At 33.1% G+C, this 23,542-nt stretch overlaps 1 protein-coding gene across 1 annotated transcript; it reads left to right on the top strand.

Moving 5' to 3' along the window:
- Positions 1 to 1,462: 1,462 nt before the first annotated feature.
- Positions 1,463 to 20,016, top strand: LOC123538708 (uncharacterized). Its single transcript, XM_053529403.1, has 13 exons — positions 1,463 to 1,518; positions 3,842 to 3,889; positions 5,547 to 5,582; positions 6,305 to 6,400; positions 7,383 to 7,760; positions 7,937 to 8,131; positions 8,857 to 9,024; positions 9,297 to 9,389; positions 11,462 to 11,518; positions 12,344 to 12,527; positions 12,983 to 13,120; positions 13,502 to 13,852; positions 16,789 to 20,016. The coding sequence occupies exons 2-13, from the start codon at positions 3,842 to 3,844 to the stop codon at positions 17,076 to 17,078; spliced, it is 2,034 nt and encodes a 677-aa protein (XP_053385378.1). The 5' UTR covers positions 1,463 to 1,518; the 3' UTR covers positions 17,079 to 20,016.
- The last annotated feature ends 3,526 nt before the right edge of the window (positions 20,017 to 23,542 follow it).

Raw genomic sequence — 23,542 nt, 5'->3', positions numbered from 1 at the left:
AGCTGTTAAAACCCAACAGTATATAGGCCACAAATGATAATTTGCTGGATGTACACTGACATGATTATGTATCATTAACAGCATTGGCACATTAAAGGAGTTTGATGGAGGAGATTTTCAAACCATTTTCCTTCATGTTGGTTGTGCAAGCGCCGACTATAAAATGTCCATTGGTAGACGTAGTACTACAGGTCAATCAATGACACAAATTATAATCCTTCCCTGCATTAACCTGTACACCTGTATGTCAAAAGTTAATGGGAAGAATGAAGTAATTGCTTGGGTTAAAACTTAGTGATAGGTCATTTCATTATAATTTCAAATTTCATGGTAAATGCTGAAGAGTTTTTTTCTTGTTTTTTATATATTATGTGTGATATGGTAAAATAACATATCTAAATTTCAGCTTAAACAATAGATCTGAATTTATTTTATTAGACTTAAAACAATATCCTATGTCATACAATAATCATGTATTTGACATCTTTTTGCATTTAGTTAAGTTCTTTCCACAATAATCCAGGTATAATTGGGGATTAGATATTGATCAATCACTTGGTAGGTAGAACTATCTACAAGAGGGAATACATGGACATTTTATAAAATGTGTAAGAAAATCTTAAACAACATGCTTCAAAATGATCAAATCAAGACTTATAAATTATATTCTTTCTTAAATGTTATATCAAAACAACCATTCACATTTCACGTCGCAATACCACTACATTCAGAACAAAGAAATAGAACGAATGATTATAAAGACATCTGACTTAAAATCGTATCCAAAAATATCGTTAACATATATATTGGATTACTGTGTTACCGAACTGTACACCATTTCAAATAAGTTTGAAATGTTTACATTGTAGGATATTTTAAACCCCGTCCAAGAAACCATCTTGATATTATTTATATTTGATTCTATTTGACAATAAATACTATGTTTACACCTGTTTGCTTTGTATTTTGATAAACCTCTAAATAAAAAAAAATATTGCAATGAAAATACGTGTATGACTAGAAATAGAAATGTGTACATTTTATACCTCAAAAGTGCTGGTCAAACTTACATGTCACAACAAAGAACATCAGCTGAAATGTTACACTAGACCTCTAGGTAAATATCTACTAAATAATAAAATCCTACTGTATACATTGTATATTTTACATGATTTTCTTGTGTCTAGAGGTGAAAGGTATGCAAAGTATAAATATTTCTTTTGCCCATTAATGTTTTTAAGCGGAAGATAACACATTATACATAATGAGCAAAATTATTCATATTATGTTCAAATTTTAATTTCAATTATAACTTCTGTTGATTATTTGTGTGAAAAATAAATAAAAAGTACGGCACTTGACCTCGGTTTCCCAAATAAATATATATTTAGGTCCTGATTAGACAGACTTTATAAATAGAACATTCTTAAATTTGATATTTTTACTTCCTCATCCTAACCGGTCAAACCGGTTTATTATTATAATGTTAATTGTGTCAGCGGACTTTCGGCATTAAAGGTATACACTTTTTCAGTACTCCTACTTGTACTAAATTAATGTTGTTATTTCTATACAAGTATATTGTTTTTATAATAACAAAAAAGTAAATAATCTAGCTACAAAGATTGGTTGTCAATAAACATTCAATGTATACCATGTAAACACATGTCATGATTTTGAAATAATCTTACTTTTATCGCATTGAATATAATTGGAACGCTTTGGTATAACTGTCGGCGAAGACGTTTACAGTTAATATTACTAAACAAGAGGTAAAATTCCTTGTTTTGCTCAACATTTTTGTTTGCATTCTGTTGTGGTTTAAGATTTGGAGACACTATTAACGTGTTTTGTATCAGTTTTTATATATGGTGTATTCTTAATCATATTATGTAACAGATATATGATTAGTTATTTTTCTCCTAACCAGAGACCTGTGATACTATTTTACTTGTGATAATGAGTGATACCCCTGTTAGCGTTTTTAAATACAATGATCTAGACATTTTATTCTTGCAATGGGATTTTAATAATTTGCAATATCAATGCTTTAACTAAGTGCAATAACTGTTTTACAGTGTCAATTACTATTCCTATAATGTTTAAATGTGTGTTTTAGTCTGAATGAATTTCCATTCATCCATCCACCATCCATCATGAAATCTAAATGCTCTAAAGATTATTTATTTTTCATTTACAAAGCGTTTTATTCATGAGATGAAATGTTACAATGTCCTGAGATGATATGTAAAGATAATATATTATGTATATACGTAAGGTAATCACCGGGATATTCAAGTATTCAAGTCTTGCATTTCAATGACTCAGTATGAAGTTAATGCACACATCAAAATACATAAAAGTACAACTTGAAAGAATGACGTTATGGCCTTGTCATAAATCGTGTGTTATCAACATATTACTATTTGTTGTAAAGTTGTGTAATGCCATATGGTTTATTTTTGTAATAAATGATTTATTTAAGCAATGACACACACCAGCGTATTCAGCAATGGAACAATTTATTCCAAACCAATGCTTCAGCTTACAAACGGGTTACAACAAAGCGCATCAAACAAAATGGTTACTTTATAACTATTAATCAGTTGCAGAAAAGTCCGCGTGATATCAAGCCAACCGAATGACGAGCAAGGTGGTGCGTTTTCATCATTACCTTTACTAGAATAACAACTGCAGACTGCAGACTCGTGTAACTAGGGATTACGCAACGCAGTAATGGGCAAAACCTAGTACACGCTGTAAACGGACCACGCGTTTGAAATACTTAAAACCGACCGAGTGATAACCCACAATCATCGGACCTGGCGGCCGCTAACACACACTGAAAACGGAGCTAGCTGTTAAAACACAACAGTATATAGGCCACAAATGATAATTTGCTGGATTTTCACTGGCATATGTATCATTAACAGGATTGGCACATTAAAGGAGTTTGATGGACCATTTTCCTTCATGTTGGTTGTGCAAGCGCCGACTATAAAATGTCCATTTGTAGACGTAGTACTACAGGTCAATCAATGACACAAATTATAATCCTTCCCTGCATTAACCTGTACATCTGTATGACAAAAGTCAATAGTAAGAATGAAGTAATTGCATGGATTAAAACTTAGTGATAGGTCATTTCATTATAATTTCAAATTTCATGGTAAATGCTGAAGAGTTTTTTTTTCTTGTTATTATATAGTATGTGTGATATAGTAAAATAACATATCTAAATTTCAGCTTAAAAAGTAGATCTGAATTTATTTTATTAGACTTGAAACAATTTTCGATGTCATACAATAATCGTGTATTTGACATTTTTTGCATTTAGTTAAGTTCTTCCCACGATAATCCAGGTATTACTGGGGATTAAATATTGATCAATGACTTGATAGGTAGAACTATCTACAAGGGGGGAATACATGGAATTTTATAAAAAGTTTAAGAAAATCTTAAACAACATTCTTCAAAATGATCAAATCAAGACATGAATTATATTCTTTCTTAAATGTTATATATAAACAACGAAAATTATTTTTAATTGCTTTTCATAATTTAAAATTTTAGGTACTATCTCTACCATTGGGCAAGTGATAACTGTAACTGGATACCTAAAATGCATCCAAATGCAAATCTCGAATCGGTAACCTTTGATACACTCCAAACCTCGAGGCGCCAAAATAAAAGTTTTTTTTGTTTTTTTTTTATAAATGAGTCTTAATATTAAAATTGCAAGTAAACATTCTATTTTCACTTTGATTAAGGTATTATATGCACAGACATTACTAGATTAAACTTGTAGCTCAACATTGAAATTCCACATTTTTTCTTACAGATGTTACAAAGTAAGACAGGAGTTTCTTCTCTTCGACGACGTTTCGAGGTAAATTCATTTAATACAGAACCGCTTTTAAATCCTAAAATCTAATCGATATTGTTAACTTTATTAGGTACTTAGATTTTGATTAAGATAATATTGGAACACAATGTTAGGGTATGGAGTGGTCTAGTCACCAAATTGTGTAAGTCAATGCATACTTTTGTATGACATCATTAGTTTGGCACATGTATTAATAAAATATAATTTATTAATTTTCACGGAATGTAAGGTGTAATGACCTTATTATTAGATGAAAAAATGAAATAGAGTAATATGTAAAATTAAACAACAATCTAAATTAAAGTCGAGTTGCAACGTGTCAAAACTTTCGAATTTAAATATGAAGTATCCCTTACCTTAACAACATTTTTAGTGAACTAATGATATGAGATGGTTTTGGGGCATGTCACTCCGAGCATGACGTAAACCTTCTTTACACCCTTTATGATGTACTGAACATTAGATAAGTATGTTAAATAACGTGATTTTTGGCGGACCTACAGAGCTATAATAACCATTTAATTGAAAAATGTACAACTAGAAGGTATACAATGACTTATTCACTTAAAACACGTTGTCTAAATTTATAATTCATTAATTTAAACTTTTTCAATGACGATAAATTTTAATTTGGCATTCAACAGATTGAATTAAAATTTTAGCTCAAAAAATATACGGCCTAAAATAATGAATCCTTTATATAAATGTTTGTTGAGGCTATACTCCCTGAAAACATTTGAATTATTGCCCCTTATTTATGACAAATGTACCAGTGGGGGCACACCCTGTGTCCTACAGACACAATCAAGTTTTAACATTCTTTTATCGTGGTGGTTTATCGTCAAGGATACGGAAATCCTTATTGCTGTTATAAATATACAATGAAACCAAGATAATATTCTTATATATTGATCCATGTCAAGGGCATAGATGCTATTAGCTTGTTACAGTGTAAGATTGAAATATCTTCCACGAGTGAACACAACATGCAATATTTTCCCGAGTGGCATAGCAACGAGTGAAAATGTATGTATGGTGTTAATGAGTGGAAGATATTTTGATCTTACATGTAAAACAAACACACTTTATTTCATGTTTGACTAAATTTTCCCATTTCCCATCAATCATATATCTGATATTTTTTCATTGTAAAAATACCAAATATATTTCACTCTAATATTTCGATTATTCACTGATATATATGTAATAGATACATTTTCATCAAAATGCAGATGCGCAACCATACATGACAAAAGCACCGAAGCAGAACCTTGAAATAAGACTTTGACAAGGTTTGCGGGGTTTTCTTGCTGATGGAGAGAAAAATCTATCAAAGCTACTGCATTCATCAATAAAATTATAATGTTCGAAGGCTTAATAAATGCGTTAACAAATTATTCAACTTATGCCTTATAAATAACGAATTTAACTAAATTATCTTTTAGCACGTTCTACTTGTGTAAATGCAACACATGAACAAAACAAGTGCAACATTATATTGTATCTTGTAAAATGGTTTGAACTGCATTTGTTTATCATATGTTTAAAGTTAGTTTTAGAACTTTGTATTATCTACTTTTCGTATTCAGACAGTATTTATTGAGTTTTATTCACACATTCAAGTCCCTGTTACATATACTTGTTTTGTATTTTGTTAAAGCAAAGTCAACAGAGCCACGGAAGGGAAGGTTTGAAGGTATGTATGTATTTTTTGCTAAAGTTTATTCCTACTACTATTTACGACAAATAGTCACAGTAAAAATCATAGCATGGTTCTCAAGCTTAACTGGGTAAAAATACACATGTAATTCTCGTCGTGGCATATCTTCAGAAACCCTATGTTTTCCACAAGCCAATTTGATATAAAGGAACAAATGACATGCTTAACTTGCCTTTGACAATAAATGATATTGTTATGTCCAATTGTAGAGACGAAAACTCACTTATTCATAACATACTTCAATTTCACTGTAGTTTGAGACTACTTTAAAACATTATCCTGGCTTCTGTATTCGATTTGTCAATGTTGGTGACGTTGAATAAAAGTGTCTCTCGCCTCTGTTTGTTAAAGCTATCGCCATGTGTTGAAGTCATCCAGCTGATTTAAAAAGGGCGTGGATTTAGCCAGATACCAACCCATCCTTTAAATAATGCCCGGACAGATTGACATTGATTTTGTCAAACACCAAAAGCGCCAATTTTACGGCGAATTAAAATATAACATCTCTTAACCAGCCTTATGTGCTTAGCAACCGAGACTTTTTTGTAGATATCCACACAATTAAGGATTACTCGGAATACATAGTTATAAACGCGCCAGTATCTAATTTCAAAGCGTATTGAATTATTAATCATGATAATGGGTATTGCTATAACTAACTGCGGTAGAAAAAAATCGTTATGAATCTATTTTTGTAGAGAAAGATTGGCCTAGAACCAACAAATGACAAAAAAACTTTGCATACTTCGAAGACGGAAACACATGAGAAAGAATACATTAAAGTACTGGAGGGGGTAAATATTTTTAATCTCATTTATCTCTTGCAGTAAATTTCATATCGGCAGACCAAACTGCACTGAGTTATTTGCCTCTATAAAATGTTACTTAGATAAGTCACTTTTGTAACAGATAGTCTTTCAATTGAACAGTATTACATCAAAAGCATATTTGGTTCTATATATTTACCTACTAATACATTTACTAACTAAAACAAAACTCACAAAATGATCTCTTAACTGCTATTTAAATAATAATTCATTTTCATCAAAGTCAATCTCAAGTTTGTTTATCGCTGTCTCTTCAAGTACATTTATTTTATCTTATTTTAAGTTTGAAGTACCTGACCCTCCAAAGATATTTCATGTTGAAAAAAGAAGGATACCTAACACATTTCAGTGCATATTCGGTAGATATCTCTTAACTCTTAACTATAGCTAAACATCTGCAAATATGATCATATTTTTCCAGTAGTGGACTTTTTACTGCCTAACAACACTTCCATCACTTGTAATATACAGTATAAAATATGAAACGGGGCCCACGTTTTGTATTAATTCAGCTTTTTGAGTTGTCTTTATTGACAAATTTCAATTTAAAACAATTTAAAACCATTACAAATTGTATATGCGATGTTGTGCAGAATCAAATTTTGTCATTTATCAACTTCTCAGTTTAAATATTCAGAACATTGCACGTTCATCACAGAATAAGCCGAATATTCCAAATAACTATGTTTGTGAAAACCAAATGCCAGTAAATAATTTGTGACAATAAACTCGATGAGATTTATCAGTCTTATTATTATATACCGATATAATTATAAGAATTTACTACATATATTTTTTTTTCATTTGATAGCTCATTTTAAATTTATACATGACGCCTATTTCAGTTATTTGTTCTGCAAACCATATCTCTCATGCATTATATTTACCTCATTTGTTAGGTATATAAATATGTTAGTACAACTCGACTTCTAATTTAATTTTCAATCAGGATGTCAGTACTAATATATCGTCTGAACAAACGGTAATCACGGGCAGTACAACTGGGACTGATATACCTGATGAAGATAGGGCTGATCGGATAGAAGAATGCAGACCGTCACAAGCCAGTAAAGACACAATATCGAAATCCGACCACGGCGATAATCACTTGATTAAGGAAACGGATGACTTCGAAAATGAAAATACAAATACAAAAATGATAGAACACATGGTTGATCCTCTTGGAAAAAAGGCTGATCAGCCTGCAAAAGCACATACGATTGAAAGCATTACAACAAATACAGGTCCAAGCATGACAAAACAAATAGATGAACAAAATACCACATCATCACAAGAACAAGCGGAATCGTACCATGCAAATGTTACGGTAATTGTTAGTTTTGTATTTTTGTATCGATATTCAACTTATTGTTTTTAACTTGAATGATCATTTTTGTTATTAACGAACATAAATGTGATATCCTTTTAACATGTTTTTACCATTTGTATTATAAATTGTCTATATGTAAGCATTCTATTATTGTCTGATAATATTTCTATCAGAATACAGATAAGGAGGAACAAACGCAAGGGCATGTGAAAAACAACAATGCTAACATGATAGGTACATTGCAACAGGAAACACCTGATGATCAGATAGAAGGAAACACAAAAGAAATAACAAATGAAGAAATTGGCAGTTTTTCAACGATCGCGATTAATAATGCAAAGGTTGATCCACACAATACAGGGGACCAGGTTGGTGAACACAGTTTCAGATATATGTATTTTACCCATGCCTTGAAAGAGATTGTATCTTAATTTATATTGTAAGTGATAAGAATGCATGTCGCATTGCGTTCCATCAATTCTTCATTACTTTCCGTAATATCATGAATTGAAAAAGTTATCTGTTTGGTAAAAATAATGTCTGTCAGTACATTCAGCATTCTGTTTCCTAACGCGTGAAGGAAATCTAAGGGATTTGAATTTAAATGGTTTTAGACCGAATTGTGTTTAAATAAGCGAAACAAAAACATGACCCATTTGTAAAACTATTCTGCATGGTTATAGCTTTGTTTTGCAGACGAATGTTAACTTTAAAGTTTATTTACACTACTATATCAGAATGTCGGCTTAATTAAATCAGGACCATATCTAGCATACGTGATATATTATGATCGACCTTCATCATAAGTAGTTATCACAAGAGTTGATTTGAAACACTTATCTAAATGATACTTTAAACTTGATATTGGCTAGTAAAACGAGGTAAATATTATCACGAGTGCTTGGGAAAAGCTATTACAAACGAAACGAAAACCTTATCTGTTTTACGTTCACATCTCTGATTAAAAGAATACATTTTACCCGTCATTAAAAATGTGCAAGCCACTGAGCTATTTCGTATTCAGTCCTTGTCGAATATCGGTTGCCGTTTTGAGAAATTATTTTGGAACATTTGTTGTGTTGCTACTTTTCAGGAGGAAAAGATTAAACAAGCAACAAATCAAAATGTCGTGACTCATTTAGACACCAGGGAAGCCAACAAAGTACATAAAACAGAACAGAATAGAAAGCACACTCAGCGTGGCACTGAACCGAAGCCAAACATTACCAGTTATATAGCAGAGAAGGCTAGTAACGCAAAGGTTATACTTACACGTTGATAATAGCAAACCTATTAAAAACATTGTTGCTTTAAACAACTTTCCATTTTCAAAATTTTAAAGAGAATTCCAAAAAAATGCCTATACTATATCTCATAATTTACATCTGCTTGTATTATAGTTTTAACATCTTATTTATGTTGATTGATTAAATCCACAATTAAGTGATAATTACATTACTACCGAACACAGACGTATACTGACACGTAGAAAATGTACAAAATGTTATGTGTTCCTGTAATTTTCCTATTTAGCCGAGCAAACCACCTTTGCCACCAAAGCCAACAGAACGCACCGGAGCAATTTTGTCGCAGTTGAAACGTAGTAGCAATGAAACGACGGTGAAGGTATGTAGATTTATTATATGTACTGCTAAATCAAGTGTGACTGTAAAATAATATAAATATGCACCTGTCTTTACTTTTTATTTTGATTCCTTACTCCCATAATGTATCCGAATATCTTTCTGTCTTACATATTGAGTATATATTAAGTTCACGAAAGGCTTTAGCTACGTTTACCCGGAAATGTTACAGTATATCGGTAATAAGACCATACTAAACTGATTATCTAAATGAAAGATAAGTTTAATATAATATTTTGCAATTACACTACCACTTTCTGATATTGTTATTAAGTGTACACGTATTTCACAGCTTGTAATTCCTTCAAACAATACTTAGTTATCATCAAGGTACACAAAATGTCACAATTTATTAATGGATTGAACGATCCTTTACATAGAGATCGATCCCGGTTGGAAACATATGCTTTATTATTTTTATAAAAAATGTAATTACCCCCACCAACCGCCTTCAATACGAAAATATTAAAAGGCGTAGTATTTCTTTTTACTGCAATATAGTTTTAATTATATATTTAAATATATATTTGCATTAGATAGATACTGGGATATTTCGAAATCGACCAAAAGACAAGTTTTCAAACTTCTTGAAGCTTACTAATTCATTATTTGTGCCAATGTATCGTGGTTGAGCAACTGAGGTGTGCAAAGGAAGTTAGTAATAATTGCATTATCAACCAACAATACAGTATTTCTCTTGTTATAAATTTCGGCTAACTACATAATAATTGTCAATACACGGCCTAGACAAATATTATACAATATTTACATTCATATCATTTGTTTGGTGAGGTATGTTTATCAAATTTAAACCTATGCTAAAATAACTCTACTGGATATGAATATCAAAGTGCTGCGAAAATCTAACATGTAATAAAATTCAGTGGAAAAAAGTGTAAATGAACTCGACCAAAACCTGATTTACCATCTCCACTACAAAATATAAGATTAAATATTTATAAGTATCAATTTGTAAACACAGCATTCTCTGTAGAAATCATCGTCTTCTTAATCTGAACAATAGGAAATCTTACGTTAAGAATTATAACAAGAAAATAGTGGAGAAAACAAGACATATTGCACCACCACAAGAGCAAAGTTAAAACCTTAAGCTATGTGTTACATAAAAATATCGTTATTAGTCCCCAACCGGTTCACGGGGATGGGGACTATAGGACTGTCCCCGTCCGTCCGTCAGTCTGAGCTTACAATTGCATACTTAGGTAACTATAGGAACAATAGGTAACTGTACTTTTCTTTGATGTCATTCATTCCGTAAGCTTTTGGCAAAAAGAACAATGGAAAGAACAAAAGAGTAGCCACATAAAATCCCATATGTCCGTCCGTCCGTCTGTCTGTCTGTCCGTCTGCAAATCTTGATCCTGCAGTTGCTAAAAAAGTATTCAAGCTAGGTTCATTTATATAGAGGGCAATGTGTAGATAATGCACGTACATGACTTATGCTTGTGGGTCAAAGGTCAATATTATCATTGAAGGTCAAGTAAAAATTGTTTCCGCTCCATAACTTTTATATGCATAGATGGATCATCTAAGTGTTAAACACAAACGTTTCCCTTGATGAGACAATTTGTCAACATATACTTATGCTTGTCGATTACAGGTCAAGGTTACTGTTTGAGGTCAAGTGAAATTTGTTTCTGTCCCATAACTTTCAATTGCATCGAAGGATTCTTGTATTACTACCCCGAAATGTTTCCCATAATTAGACTATTTGTGGCGCACATGACCCATGTTTGTCGGTCAAAGTTCGATGTCACTATTGAAGGTAACATTTATATGCATTGATCATGTTGATGGATTATCTTTATACTACAAACAATGTGTCGTGTACATGATCTATGCTTGTAGGTCAAGGTCACTATTGAAATTTATGTGAAAATAATTTTTGTTTCTTAGCTCCTAAATGCCTGAAGCATTTTTAGTCTTAACACTGTTGCCAACACCCACAAGGGACGAAAACTAACAAAGTTTTATGCCAATAGGGGACTTCTGTATTGCCACTTCAATACTCAGTCACTTTTTTTTCCGTTCCAGCGAAATGATGGACACAGTGCCCAAACTAGTGTTAAGAAATTTGCTCGAAAGCGAAAGGTTTGTATTACAGAAGTGCTTTTATTTTCTTTGTTTGTCTGTGTTGGGTTTTTTCAAAAGTATTTCAATTATGTAACGGCGGGTAGTTAACCTAACAAGTGTTCCTGGATTCAATTCTGTTCCAGTACAAACATGTCTTCCGCAAGTAACTGCCAACGTCACCACATGAATCAGAGAAGGAGGACGAATGATTTCAGACAAAATGTCTTTTATCAAATTATCACGGAGAACATACAGCTCGCCCGAGGATCGAACTCACGACCCCACAATACGAAGTTCGGCGCTCTTCCTATTGAGCTAAGCGGGCGGGTTGCTTTTATTTTCTGTTGATGAAATGTGTTATTAAAAAACTGAAGAGCTTATAATTGTTTTGAAAAATATGTAATAAATTACTACTTATAAGCATGATACTTTATAAAGTTGTGGATGATTGTTAGATACATGTAGTTGAGCGTATGTAGTAATTAATGTATAATACACGGATGCCTCTGAATGAATATTTACTATGATAAATTCTTTATGCTGCTGTCCATACCGACTGTATCTTTGTCAACACTGGCTTCGCAAATGCATTTCTTATTTGTCTCTTATTTATCTTTAAATAAGTGTTAGCAGCTGTATTCTGAAGCTATCACCTCTGTCTACATTGGACTTGTTCAATGGACAGAGCTCTCTGTTTTCTTTGTCGGTTTATTCAGAACTTAGTAAACATTTTTACGGCATCCGTATCTGTTCTAGTATTGTTTATCGGACTGTTCATATGTAGCAAAATTTATATGATTCGCGGACGAATATATTTGATCATTACAATTTTCCTTTTTTCAGCTGCATCGCTATAGTAGATTTGACACTCGGAGTTCAACATCCGACTCTGTGATTTCTTCTACGACTGCAACTAGTGAAGAATCGATGGAAAACAAATGTCATGTACAGTATATGGCAGAGGTGTATCGGGACTGCATCAAACATCAAGTTCGGGTTGAAGATCTATTACCTCTTCTCCCGCTGGGTAGGTAATGTCTATATCAACAACGTATGCGTTTCAACTGTGTATTTTCATGTTTTGAAGTTATACAATGTAACTCAGATGTCACAATATACAAGAAATACTTAGATTATTGTGACATGGTGATTCACTTGCTATGTGGCATTGAAGAAAGCTAAGAGCTACTTGTAACTGTGGTAAGACATCTTGTGACCATAGATGTTAGATTTCGTCTGGGATTTTGATATGTTTGACAGCCTAAGATCGTAATAGTCCTTTCTAGCTAAATGTTAGACCTGGCATGTTAATGTAAATGTACGAGTGACATCGATAGGGTATAAAATGGCAATCAATTCACTCAGTATTTGTCACAACCTACTTGACAAAAGAACTATATATCAAATGTACAATTCAGTTATACATTTACAATTAATTGGCTAAAATTTCAGTCAGTAAAAATACATTATATGCAATTATAGGAAAATATGAAACTGAAATCATAAACAGCAAGCAAAAATCGTGTCCTCCTGATGCGGTAGAATTGCTCCTTGACATTATGACGATGAGTGACATACCCGGAATATGGCAGAGCTTCTTGGATGCATTGGAAACACTGGGTAAATGTTTTCTTTCCGTATATAGCATGATGGTTTAGATTTTAAAAGTGTTCTTAATGGTTTATAAGATTATTAATAAGCCAAAGCGCATGATTTAATGTTATCTATATATGAACTGTACTGGCATATGAAAATAGTAAAATTTAATTTGAAAAAGGTGAATCTTCTCTGGTCGACAAGCACAACAAAAATGAAAATATTGCATGATCAGTTTGATTGAGCTTGTTCATGGACGGTTGCCTACAATCCTTTTCATGTTGATATAAAAACAAAAATCCTTTTCTGTTGTTTCGGTTTTTGAAATTTTGTGGATTGAATAAATAAAATAAATAAAATATTTTATGTGGAAGTTGAGCAAGTCTGAATACTTCTTGTTTGCAGAGTATATCCATCTATCGAAACTTCTAAGAAATGAAACAGAGATTCATCACAGCCATAGCTCAGATATTCTTAAACTTGTAACGCACGACCTTCAGCAGCGTATATGTTTTCCGGATTTTTTGGATGCAGTTTATGAAAGGGAGTTACTTGTCCAATCAGAATACGAGGAAGCAGATACAGTATATAGAGCACGTGGTTCACAGACAGCCGCTAGTGTGATTATTGAAGGTGTAGCTAAACATTTACCTAACTGGGATGAAGTATTTGCAGATATCCTTGAGCAATCCGGAATGGCAGATATTGCGGAACTGTTCAAATTTGTTGAACAACAGCAATCATACTGTTCGCAAGGTAGACCAATATTTTGTACCAAAATTCTTGTTAATAAACGAACTTAATAATTTCCGATGGCAGACCATTCGTCACTCCATGAATTTAGAAATTGAAATGTGAAATTAAATAAATAGTATGTATTAAACACATTCCTACTATGTAGTTTATTGAGAATCATATTACGATGTAATGATTATTTACATGTCGAACATACAATATAATTTTCCAAGCAAAATGATACGAATTGGTCATGCTTTGAATATATTGAAAGGTACATAATCAATATTTGTTTAAAAAAAAAAGAGACTTTCTGAACTTAGTGCGGGAAGGAAAAGGTAAATGAATCAGACACAGCAGCAAATAATGGTATTAAGAAGTCTAAGAATTCAAATTAATTATATGATCGCTTACATATAGAATGCACTTTTGTTTACGCCCGCCCGCTTAGCTCAGTAGGTAGAGCGTCGGTCTACGGATCGCGGTGTCGTGAGTTCGATCCTCGGACGGGGCGTATGTTCTCCGTGACTATTTGATAAACGACATTGTGTCTGAAATCACTAGCCCCCCACCTCTGATTCATGTTGGGATGTTGGCAGTTACTTGCGGAGAACAGGTTTGTACTGGTACAGAATCCAGGAACACTGGTTAGGTTAACTGCCCGCCGTTACATAACTGAAATACTGTTGAAAAAACGGCGTTAAACCCAAAACAAACAAACAAAGCACCTTTGTTTAGTAACAATCATCCGATAACAGTTATACCTTTTATTATCCATGTTACAAGTAGAAGCTAAAAGCCGTGCTAGACGATCAGACTGTGACCGCCAATTAAAAATGAAAAATGTCACAAGATAAATGTCATCTTCTGTATATTTCTATTTCTTCATTGCGTACAATGTTAGCCGGGACATGTTCTATTTGATATTTAAAGTCATGTGGATTCAGTGTTGTTATATTGTTTGGTCCTTTGGGATCATGGAGTCCATTCAGCATATGTGTAATAGAGTTCCGCTTAAGCCGATGCTAGGGGCGAAAGAGGTGTTGCACCTTTCATTATCTCTCATGAACAGACTTAATCAAACCGAGTCTGCTATTATTCTTCTTGGTTGCATTCTTTCCTTCCAACGGATCGTTTTTACAAATGTTATCAACTATCACAACAGCAATCTTTAAGTGCCGTGTGGTGGCTGTAAAAAGTCTACCCGTACTTGGATTCAGTGTTGTTATATTTTCTGGTCCTTTGGGAACATGGAGTCCTTTCAACATATGTGTGATAGAGTTCCGCTTAAGCTAGGGGGCTGAGAGGTGTTGCCAATTTCATTATCTCTCATGAACAGACTCAATCAAACTGAGTCTGTTCATGAAAGACTCAATCAAACCGAGTCTGCTATAATTCATCTTGGTTGCATTCTTTTCTTCCAAAGGATCTTTTTACAGATTCTAATAACTATCACAATAGCAATCTTTAAGTGCCGTGTGGCGGCTGTAAAATGTCCACCCGTACTTGGATTCAGTGTTGTTATATTTGCTGGCCCTTTTGGATCGCGGAGTCCATTCAACATATGTGTAATAGAGTTTCGCTTAAGCCGGTGCTAGGGGGCGTGAGAGGTACTGCACATTTCATTACCTCTCATGAACAGACTCAATCAAACTATGTCTGCTATTATTCTTCTTGGTTGCATTCTTTGCTTCTAAAGGAACTTTTTACAGATTTTCCTCCAATACTGATAAACCATCATCGTAAATCAAAGACCTAAACTGTGTTAACTGAATGGAGCTCTACAGTCATCAGATAATAAATGTAAACATTACCTCATTAGAAGCAGTCTTTTGTCAAAACGATATAACATTTAATACCTTGAAAATTTACTAAAATAAAATCAATTGATGAATATTCAATATAGGACGCGGAGTCAGTAGACAATTAAGGTAAGTTGAAATTATGAAAACATTCAGAGTAATTATATTCAACACAAGTACAAGTATGTTACATTTCATTACATTACAGAATATCAGAGGTATTACTTTTTCTTGTTCTACGTTTGAACAGATCAATTTTGTTTTGTAGCATAACCGTGTACATAACATGTATAGTAAAGTAAAATTGAAATAGTATCCCTGGATAAATTTTGTATCATTTCAAAATTTGAACACTGTGATAAATTGGTATTGTACGCCTAAATAAAATCTGAAAAGTAGATCCCTCGGAAGCACCGAGCAGAAGGCCAGCAGTGAAAATTGCAGACTCGGTTTGATTGAGTCTGTTCACGAGCAGTAATGGAAAATGAAACACTGCCCCCCTCACCCACCCCCACACCCACCTAGCACCAGCTTAAGCAGTATTCAATCTTCAACTCTAAATGAGTCGAAATCAATGATCCCGAAGGACCAGAAAATATAACAACATGAGATGAAGTCGGCGCGACTTTTTACGGCCGTCACACAGCACTTAACACCCGCTGTTGTCAAGTAAATAAAATCTGAAAAGTAGATCCCTCGGAAGTACCGAGAACAAGGCTAGCAATGAAAAATGCAGACTCGGTCTGTTCATGATAGTTGACATAAAAATCGTGTCGTGAAATTAAGTTCTGATTGAATTATATACAAAATAATTACAAGGCATCCAGCATGTAAACATACCGTTACAGGCATAAAATCTAAATCTCGCATATACATCTATATATCAACTGAACTACCACTAGGAAAGACAAACTTAAACATACCTTTTCTTTGTTCCCTACTTAAAAAAGCAGGACCTTTTCTTGTTTCAGCGACCTATATTATATGTCGCCCTTATCCAAATTTAACTGGACCAGTTCATTTTTGTAGATGATATATTTAGACTATACTTTCTATATAGTGACATGGAGTGTTCAGTAGTCAAACGTTGCCGACAATAAGTGATAGATACATGACTTGTGTGCGGGTTGATATCATACACTTTGTTTGTTTTAGGAGAAGGTTTCACTGAGATTTCAAAGATGGAAAAAATTCAAAAGCAAAAGAAACTTCACGAGCAGCGTATTCAGTTTTGGAAGGAGAGAAATTCAGAACTACAACCAACCTTCAGCGAAGCTGGATTTGATGCTCGTAAGAAGACGACAGCTGGTAGTAAAAACATTGATTTCAATGCCCTTTGTATTACGGTTTCTCAAATACAGTCGGAAATGAAATTGCTCACACGTGGAATGGAAGACCTGAAAATGATGCAAAGTGAAATACTTCAACGTTTCCAAAAATGCTAATTCGATTCGAATGACTTAGAGTGTGGACATAAATTGCTCAAAACAATAAAAAAGGGAAAACTGAAAATGCTCATTTCGTCAAATGTTGTGAATTTTAAATATAGTTAATGAGTATAATACATTAACATAATTTCTGGCATTGACAAACTGGGCATTTAGCTGAAACTGAATCTAGCATAATTTTAAACCAGTAGAATACATTTATCAAATAATTAATTTAATAATATATTGTGTTATTTATATAGCGATTCGTATTTATTTTTCAGTTCTTATGTCTCTGTCCACCGCTTAACTTATTATAGGGATGACCTTAGATCTGACCTTGTCCGTCCCGTATTGTGAAGTTGTACACCAGCGATTTGTTTCTGATTTCTCATAGCAAGACCGAAAGTATAGCCCTTGCCAAAATAAGCACGAACGCCCTAAATGTTCTTATCATATACATCTCATAACGTATTTGACATAGAGTTATGACACTTATTATTTTGTATTCAACATGTAAGCTTGTGCATCACAGATAGATTATTCTTAGATTCAAAACCACCGACCCAACCAAACATTTTTTAGTTTTCACTCAGTTCGTCCATCATGTGTTTCTTCATGACCGTGCATTCAATTTTAAAAACCTGAACCAATAATATTTGTTATTGCAATCTATAGTATAAGCGTGATGCTGGTTTCGACGAGGTTTTCTGCCGATTCGTTTGTTTTCTGCGTATCTTAGCGTAAAAATGAATTAGAAAAAGTCCCTTCTAATTTTCATTATTTGTCTTGATGACATCGCTTCGAATGAATTCTCAATCGAAGCGAGGTTTCCAACCAATAACGGTGACGAGCAAGCCATTCGAAGCAAGCGGAATTAACTACTCGGACGCGGCAGCCCACTGTTGTAAGTCAGAAGACCAAACAAATCGGCAATGTAAATTCCCGGACCTTCTTCTACCACTTAAAGTGGAAAAAGTTTTATTTAACATTAACAGGTGTGATTTTATTAAAACCAACAAATAAAATAACAAAGTTTTCAGGTTCCTTATGCATACCGCTAGTAAAACAAACCAATTTAGATACGGTTTCAGCTCAATGCTCATTTTATGAAATTCTACGGGCCGATGCCATAGATTATAAAATGCACGCACAATCTAATTCAAGTATAGAGTTGGAAAAGAATGGCAAACATCGAATTTGAATGGATTCATACTCCTAAAAATGTATAGAACGCCGCAGCTGCCTTATGTTGGAAAACTGTATTATGCATTGTCAATTTAGCGTGTTATTATGTCAAAAGTTTTGTCATGTCATGTCAAACAGTCAATCAGCTATGCTTTAATTATGTCACAATGAGATGTTGATTGTCCGAATAGTGTTTCATTATGTACAACAGCTATGCTATTAAGCCTAAATGTAATGTTGACTTGTTAAATGTCTATGTTTTTATGTGAAACTGAGGTGTGAGCTTGTCATAGTACTATCTTATCATGTCAAAAAGTTATGTTATTATGTCAAAGCAGGTTTAGATTTCGTCATGTTAACAGGCTATGGTATCAGGTCGAATCTGCTATGTTATTTTTATTTGTCGAGCAAAACACTTTTGACACTCTAAATCCCTAGTCCAATTTTGAAATACTTTCATTACAATCCTTTACTAAAGTTATCAAAGCCATCTTGATTTGTCGAACAAAGATATGGCTGCTATAAGGCGGGTTTTGTTTTCCTTCTTTAGGTCTATGAAAAAAATGATCTCAACAGTTTTAAAGTAATTTGGCAGAAACGTTTCTCATACTGTACTGTGAACTACCTCAAGTGCTCAACGGGCCATTAGCATTGGAACGGACGGATACCTGGCTAGATCAAATTTGATCCACTTGGGCAGGATTTGGACACGCAGAGGCAATTAAGTCTATTGTGATGATTGTTATATTTTATATTTGATTCATATAGATTTGAAATAAAAACTTCTTGACCATATCTAAACCATTTAGGTTCGTAACAAGTATAAAAGTTGCATAAAGGCTGCACCTTTTTTTCATATGCCTTATTTTATGTATATATGAACAAATCAAAATTATATTTCATGAGTTTATTGTGATAACTGTCGATTTTATATTAAATTCATAAAGATTTGAAGTAACATCTTCTTGACAAGAATTGTACTAAATTGGTGCATAACAAATATAAATGTTGCACACCAAAACCTTAATCCGTGCATGTATATATTTTTTGCAAGAAGGTTTTTTTATTTCGTTTATCTGCATTCTTTTTAATCACTCATGCTTTTGTTGAACATCTGATTTGTAAAAGTTTAAGAAGATATAATAGCTTATTACATATTCGTTTCTGTTCCCCCTTAAGTTACAATGGTACCGGAACGTCAATATTTTTCCATATACTGACGCCTGAATTTCATATCAAATGCGTGGCGTAGTTTTAAGTGTGTCGTTGCATTAATTCTTTTATTTAGTTCAGTATTGTCAATCGTATTCAGTCTATTGAACAAGTTCATAATATTTACATTACGTTTATACGTGCAGTATATAAAGAAAAGGTTATTATCGTTGCATCGTAAAATATGCACTCCTTTTAGCGGAAGAATATTGCGCTCCTAATTTCTGCATATTTCCCGATACAAAGGTAATAACCTGTAAATATTCGACGCATCTGGTCAGGATGTCTGACCAGTGAGTATTTTCCTAGAGCTAGTCAAACATATTAACATAGAATTTAATGTAAAAGGACATATACCCGTAATTCACAAAACTGATCAAAGAGCTTTGTCAAAGATTTTCATGTGAAATGGCATATATAGTTCGCGGCGATCCACATGAGGAAGATTATTTCAGATTAGGCTTACAGTGAGCTTTATGTGAATAGTGTGTTTCGTTTTTGTATATCATTATTACTTGTACTTAAGATCAATCCCGAATTTACTGTGAAAAATTAACATTGGGCCAGTTCATTAAATCTGTTTTCAACGAACGCAACTCCTTTTCTATTATAAATCCACAGACTTATGCACGACGAACAGCCGTTTCATGGCATAAACACGAGGTGGTATGCGAACGGAATTAAATGCATAAACAGTTACAGTGTATAGAAACTCTTTTAACAGCTAGGTCCATGTTTCGGAGAAAGAAAGTTCGAACATCATCAAATCATAGAAAGAAAGCATTATTTTACATGAAAATTTAACTGCATATAAAAATTCATATTATTCTAAAAAAATAACATTGTCAATTCACTCGAATATGTATTGAATTCGGAAAGTGACTACATGAAGGGGTCACACTTTTGTACAGTTAAGCGCCTTTAAAAACTTACCATTTTTAAAAAGCTGTTACATGTCTTCCTTTTGATGCATTTGAAACAGCGTACCAGTATTTACACATAACATGACTAGGTGAAACATCGTTTTTGACAATTGTTTGCATTTATTTCTTTACAAATTGTTTTCTAAAGGGGGACAACTCCTTTATAATATTTTAAGTATCCAACTCTATGGGACAGAACAGTAAAACATGTATTGGACAGATAAGTTGTTTGTCAAGATGCTGTTCGTTTACTAAAAAATTCTGTTGTTTTGTGATATACTGCTAAACCTTAATGAAATCTATAAGAAGATTCTTCGTTGGCATAGAACGCAGTCTTAAATACAAACATATTCAATATAATGAGAGGTAGCGAAATACACGGAACACTATATTCAGTAACATTTAATTCCAAAAGGACTAGAAAATGAAACAACAATTAGTCATATCAAGATCCGTTTGAAATCGTGTTTGCAAAGTGTTTAGGAAACTCTAAAATGAAACAACAATTAGTCATATCAAGATCCGTTTGAAATCGTGTTTGCAAAGTGTTTAGGAAACTCTAAAATGTCTTTTTAATGGTGACACATTTTTATGTTAAGTCTGCCTAAAATCTATAAACACCATTTTAGATACCCATATATACTTTTGTAACTACACATTATTGCTCATGATGAAAATATATAGTTATATCGAAAGAAACGACCGAGTCGACCATAATTTGCATCTGAAAGCAGAGATATACTACATTTCCTATATATCTTTATTTGTATCGCATAAGGTCATGGGAAGAAATATAAATACAATTATCATGATAATCTCCCGCTTTGATGGGCCCTTTCATCGTAATATACCCGAATCTGCTCATTGAGTGGAACTCCACGACCCGTCAGGTAACATAGTGAACATTATTACATTTTAAACAGTTTCTTGTTAAAACGTTACTTTTCAGACTGGCCTTGAATACACTTTACCAAAATGAAATTAAGTTGATTCGATATCTGAAGAGATAAGACAAGACGTCAGTAGAAAATCACAAAAAAGATGAATGTATTCTAATCATAATTATTATTCTAACGACATCATTATTTTTCATAGAAAATACTCATAGTAATTAAATTATAGGTATAAATAGATCCAAGTTTTGTATTTAAAAACAAGAATAATTCCTTCATGAAGTTAATGTAAACATTATATTAACAAGTTTATGTGTATTTACAGTACTATGCATTAGGCTGACAATTATAGGACACACTGTAAACATGGCGTAAAGATAAACGCAGTATTTTTTATGTACTACCACTAAAAAAACTGGCTGTCTTGTTTACTGCATGGCATTTTCTAATGAATGTAGCTCTATATAAAAATTTGATTTATATTAAATTTTAGTAAAGTTAAATACATTTGATGAGGATTTTATACATTTGAAGTAAACATGTAATTAAAAGATAAATTATTTTAGTGAAAGATGCCTATTGTATATCTTTAAACATCCAAGTCCAAACGAACTGAATTTCATTACGATACGAAATGCTTGTGTTATAGTTTTGAATTATTGATACATAGTTCTACATTTCAAAAGATAAAGTGTTTATATATTACAGACAGAATACTTTTGTGTAAAACTGTTGTAGGATTTCAAAATTTGAACTCCTATGATAAAGGTAATGTTGCCCTGCCATGTTCCGTCGTCTGTTCTGGTTAGTAAAATAATGTGCATGTACTCTACATTGTCTTTTATCTATTTAGCATTCTTGAACTTCGAAAGTTATCGCAGGTTCCACTTTTTGTCCTATATTAAATTATTTGCTGCCATATCAACACATTTGTTGGCAAAGCAACAAAATAAATAACAAGCATAGTCTTCATATTGCTATCTACAAAGTATCACGTTTCATAAAAAAAGAAAGAAAAAAAATATTGTACTTTTTAAGTTATTTCAGGATCCACTTGCCACATTTGTTATATGTTTGGGCTACTTTTTTCATCATAGCAACTGCATTTCTTTGCTTTAGCAACACAATAACAGACCATGCATATTCTCCATATTACCGTCTACATACTTACAATGTTTCATGAAAAAGTGTTTTGTACTTTGAAAGTTATCGCAGGATCCCATTTAGTGTGACTCATTGACGGACAAATGAGGTAGGGGAGAGGTGGTGACCACATGATCCCTCCAGGGGACTAATATCGTTTATAAACAGAACAATTTATAAAAAATGTAATATATAAATGATGATTTATGTATAACAAAATACCATAACCATTTTTATTTTCGTCAAACATTAATAAAATATATATAATCCTCACAGGTATCGAATCAGCATGGTCCGACTAAATATCTGCGGCGGTGGCCTAATGGATAAGGCAACTGCCCTGGAATAGGACAGTCGAAGGTTCGAGCCCTGTCAGAGGCGGGTTTTGTTACTAAAAAGAAACCTGTGGGTGAGCCAACAGCTAGTTTAAGAATGGTTACCGATTGCCTACCTGCCTTGTGCCTGGTATTAAAAATTAGGAATCCGGAAGTAATGCTGTTCTCTATGTAGGTGTCTAATAAGCCAGCTTTGCTGGTCCTTTCAATAGGGGTGACACTATAATAATAAAAGGAACTTTTTTTATTTTTACTTTACTTTTATTTGGCAAAGTCTCCTTGTCTACCTGTCATGCTCAAGTCGCTTTAATTCAAAATTACATAATAATGCTTATAATCTGAAATTTTAAGTTTGGCTGTCAGTGACATGTTTTTGTTTTTTTGTCAAGCATATGTACGTACCCAAAAGGATATGCACTGACCGCATATGTCCAGCACTAGTTCCTACCGGACACTGGACGTATTTGCGTTATTTGTACTAAAAGTACACATAAAATGACATTTTCGCGACTTAAATAAACCGTTGCAATATCCTGGCTAAATACAATTGACCTTAAACCCAAATCATTTTTTTCAAGTAGGTTTTTTGAAACAAACTCAAAGGAGCAAATTATACAGAAAGTATATATATTTATACACATGCATTTATATAGCATATTTTTATAAGTGCACCCCGACAGTAATCAATCGATCACTAGATCCATTAATTAGGTTTAATTGCCACAAAGGAAACTGTTTAGTTTTGCGCCAGCTGAAAAGTCGATACCGTTACTAATCAGTATATAGTT

This window comes from Mercenaria mercenaria, chromosome 18 (genome assembly GCF_021730395.1).
Source record: "Mercenaria mercenaria strain notata chromosome 18, MADL_Memer_1, whole genome shotgun sequence".
NCBI classification, from domain to species: domain Eukaryota; kingdom Metazoa; phylum Mollusca; class Bivalvia; order Venerida; family Veneridae; genus Mercenaria; species Mercenaria mercenaria.
Note: the sequence above shows the minus strand (reverse complement) of the source record. Positions and strands in the feature narration are given on the sequence as shown.

What these genes read in the sequence shown, in the direction of transcription:
- LOC123538708 (XM_053529403.1), top strand. Translation starts at nt 3,842, where the DNA reads ATGTTACAAAGTAAGACAGGAGTTTCTTCTCTTCGACGACGTTTCGAG. An exon ending in CACACAATACAGGGGACCAG is followed by an intron (nt 8,132 to 8,856) that starts GTTGGTGAACAC and finishes GCTACTTTTCAG; the next exon opens with GAGGAAAAGATTAAACAAGC. An exon ending in AGAAGGCTAGTAACGCAAAG is followed by an intron (nt 9,025 to 9,296) that starts GTTATACTTACA and finishes TTTCCTATTTAG; the next exon opens with CCGAGCAAACCACCTTTGCC.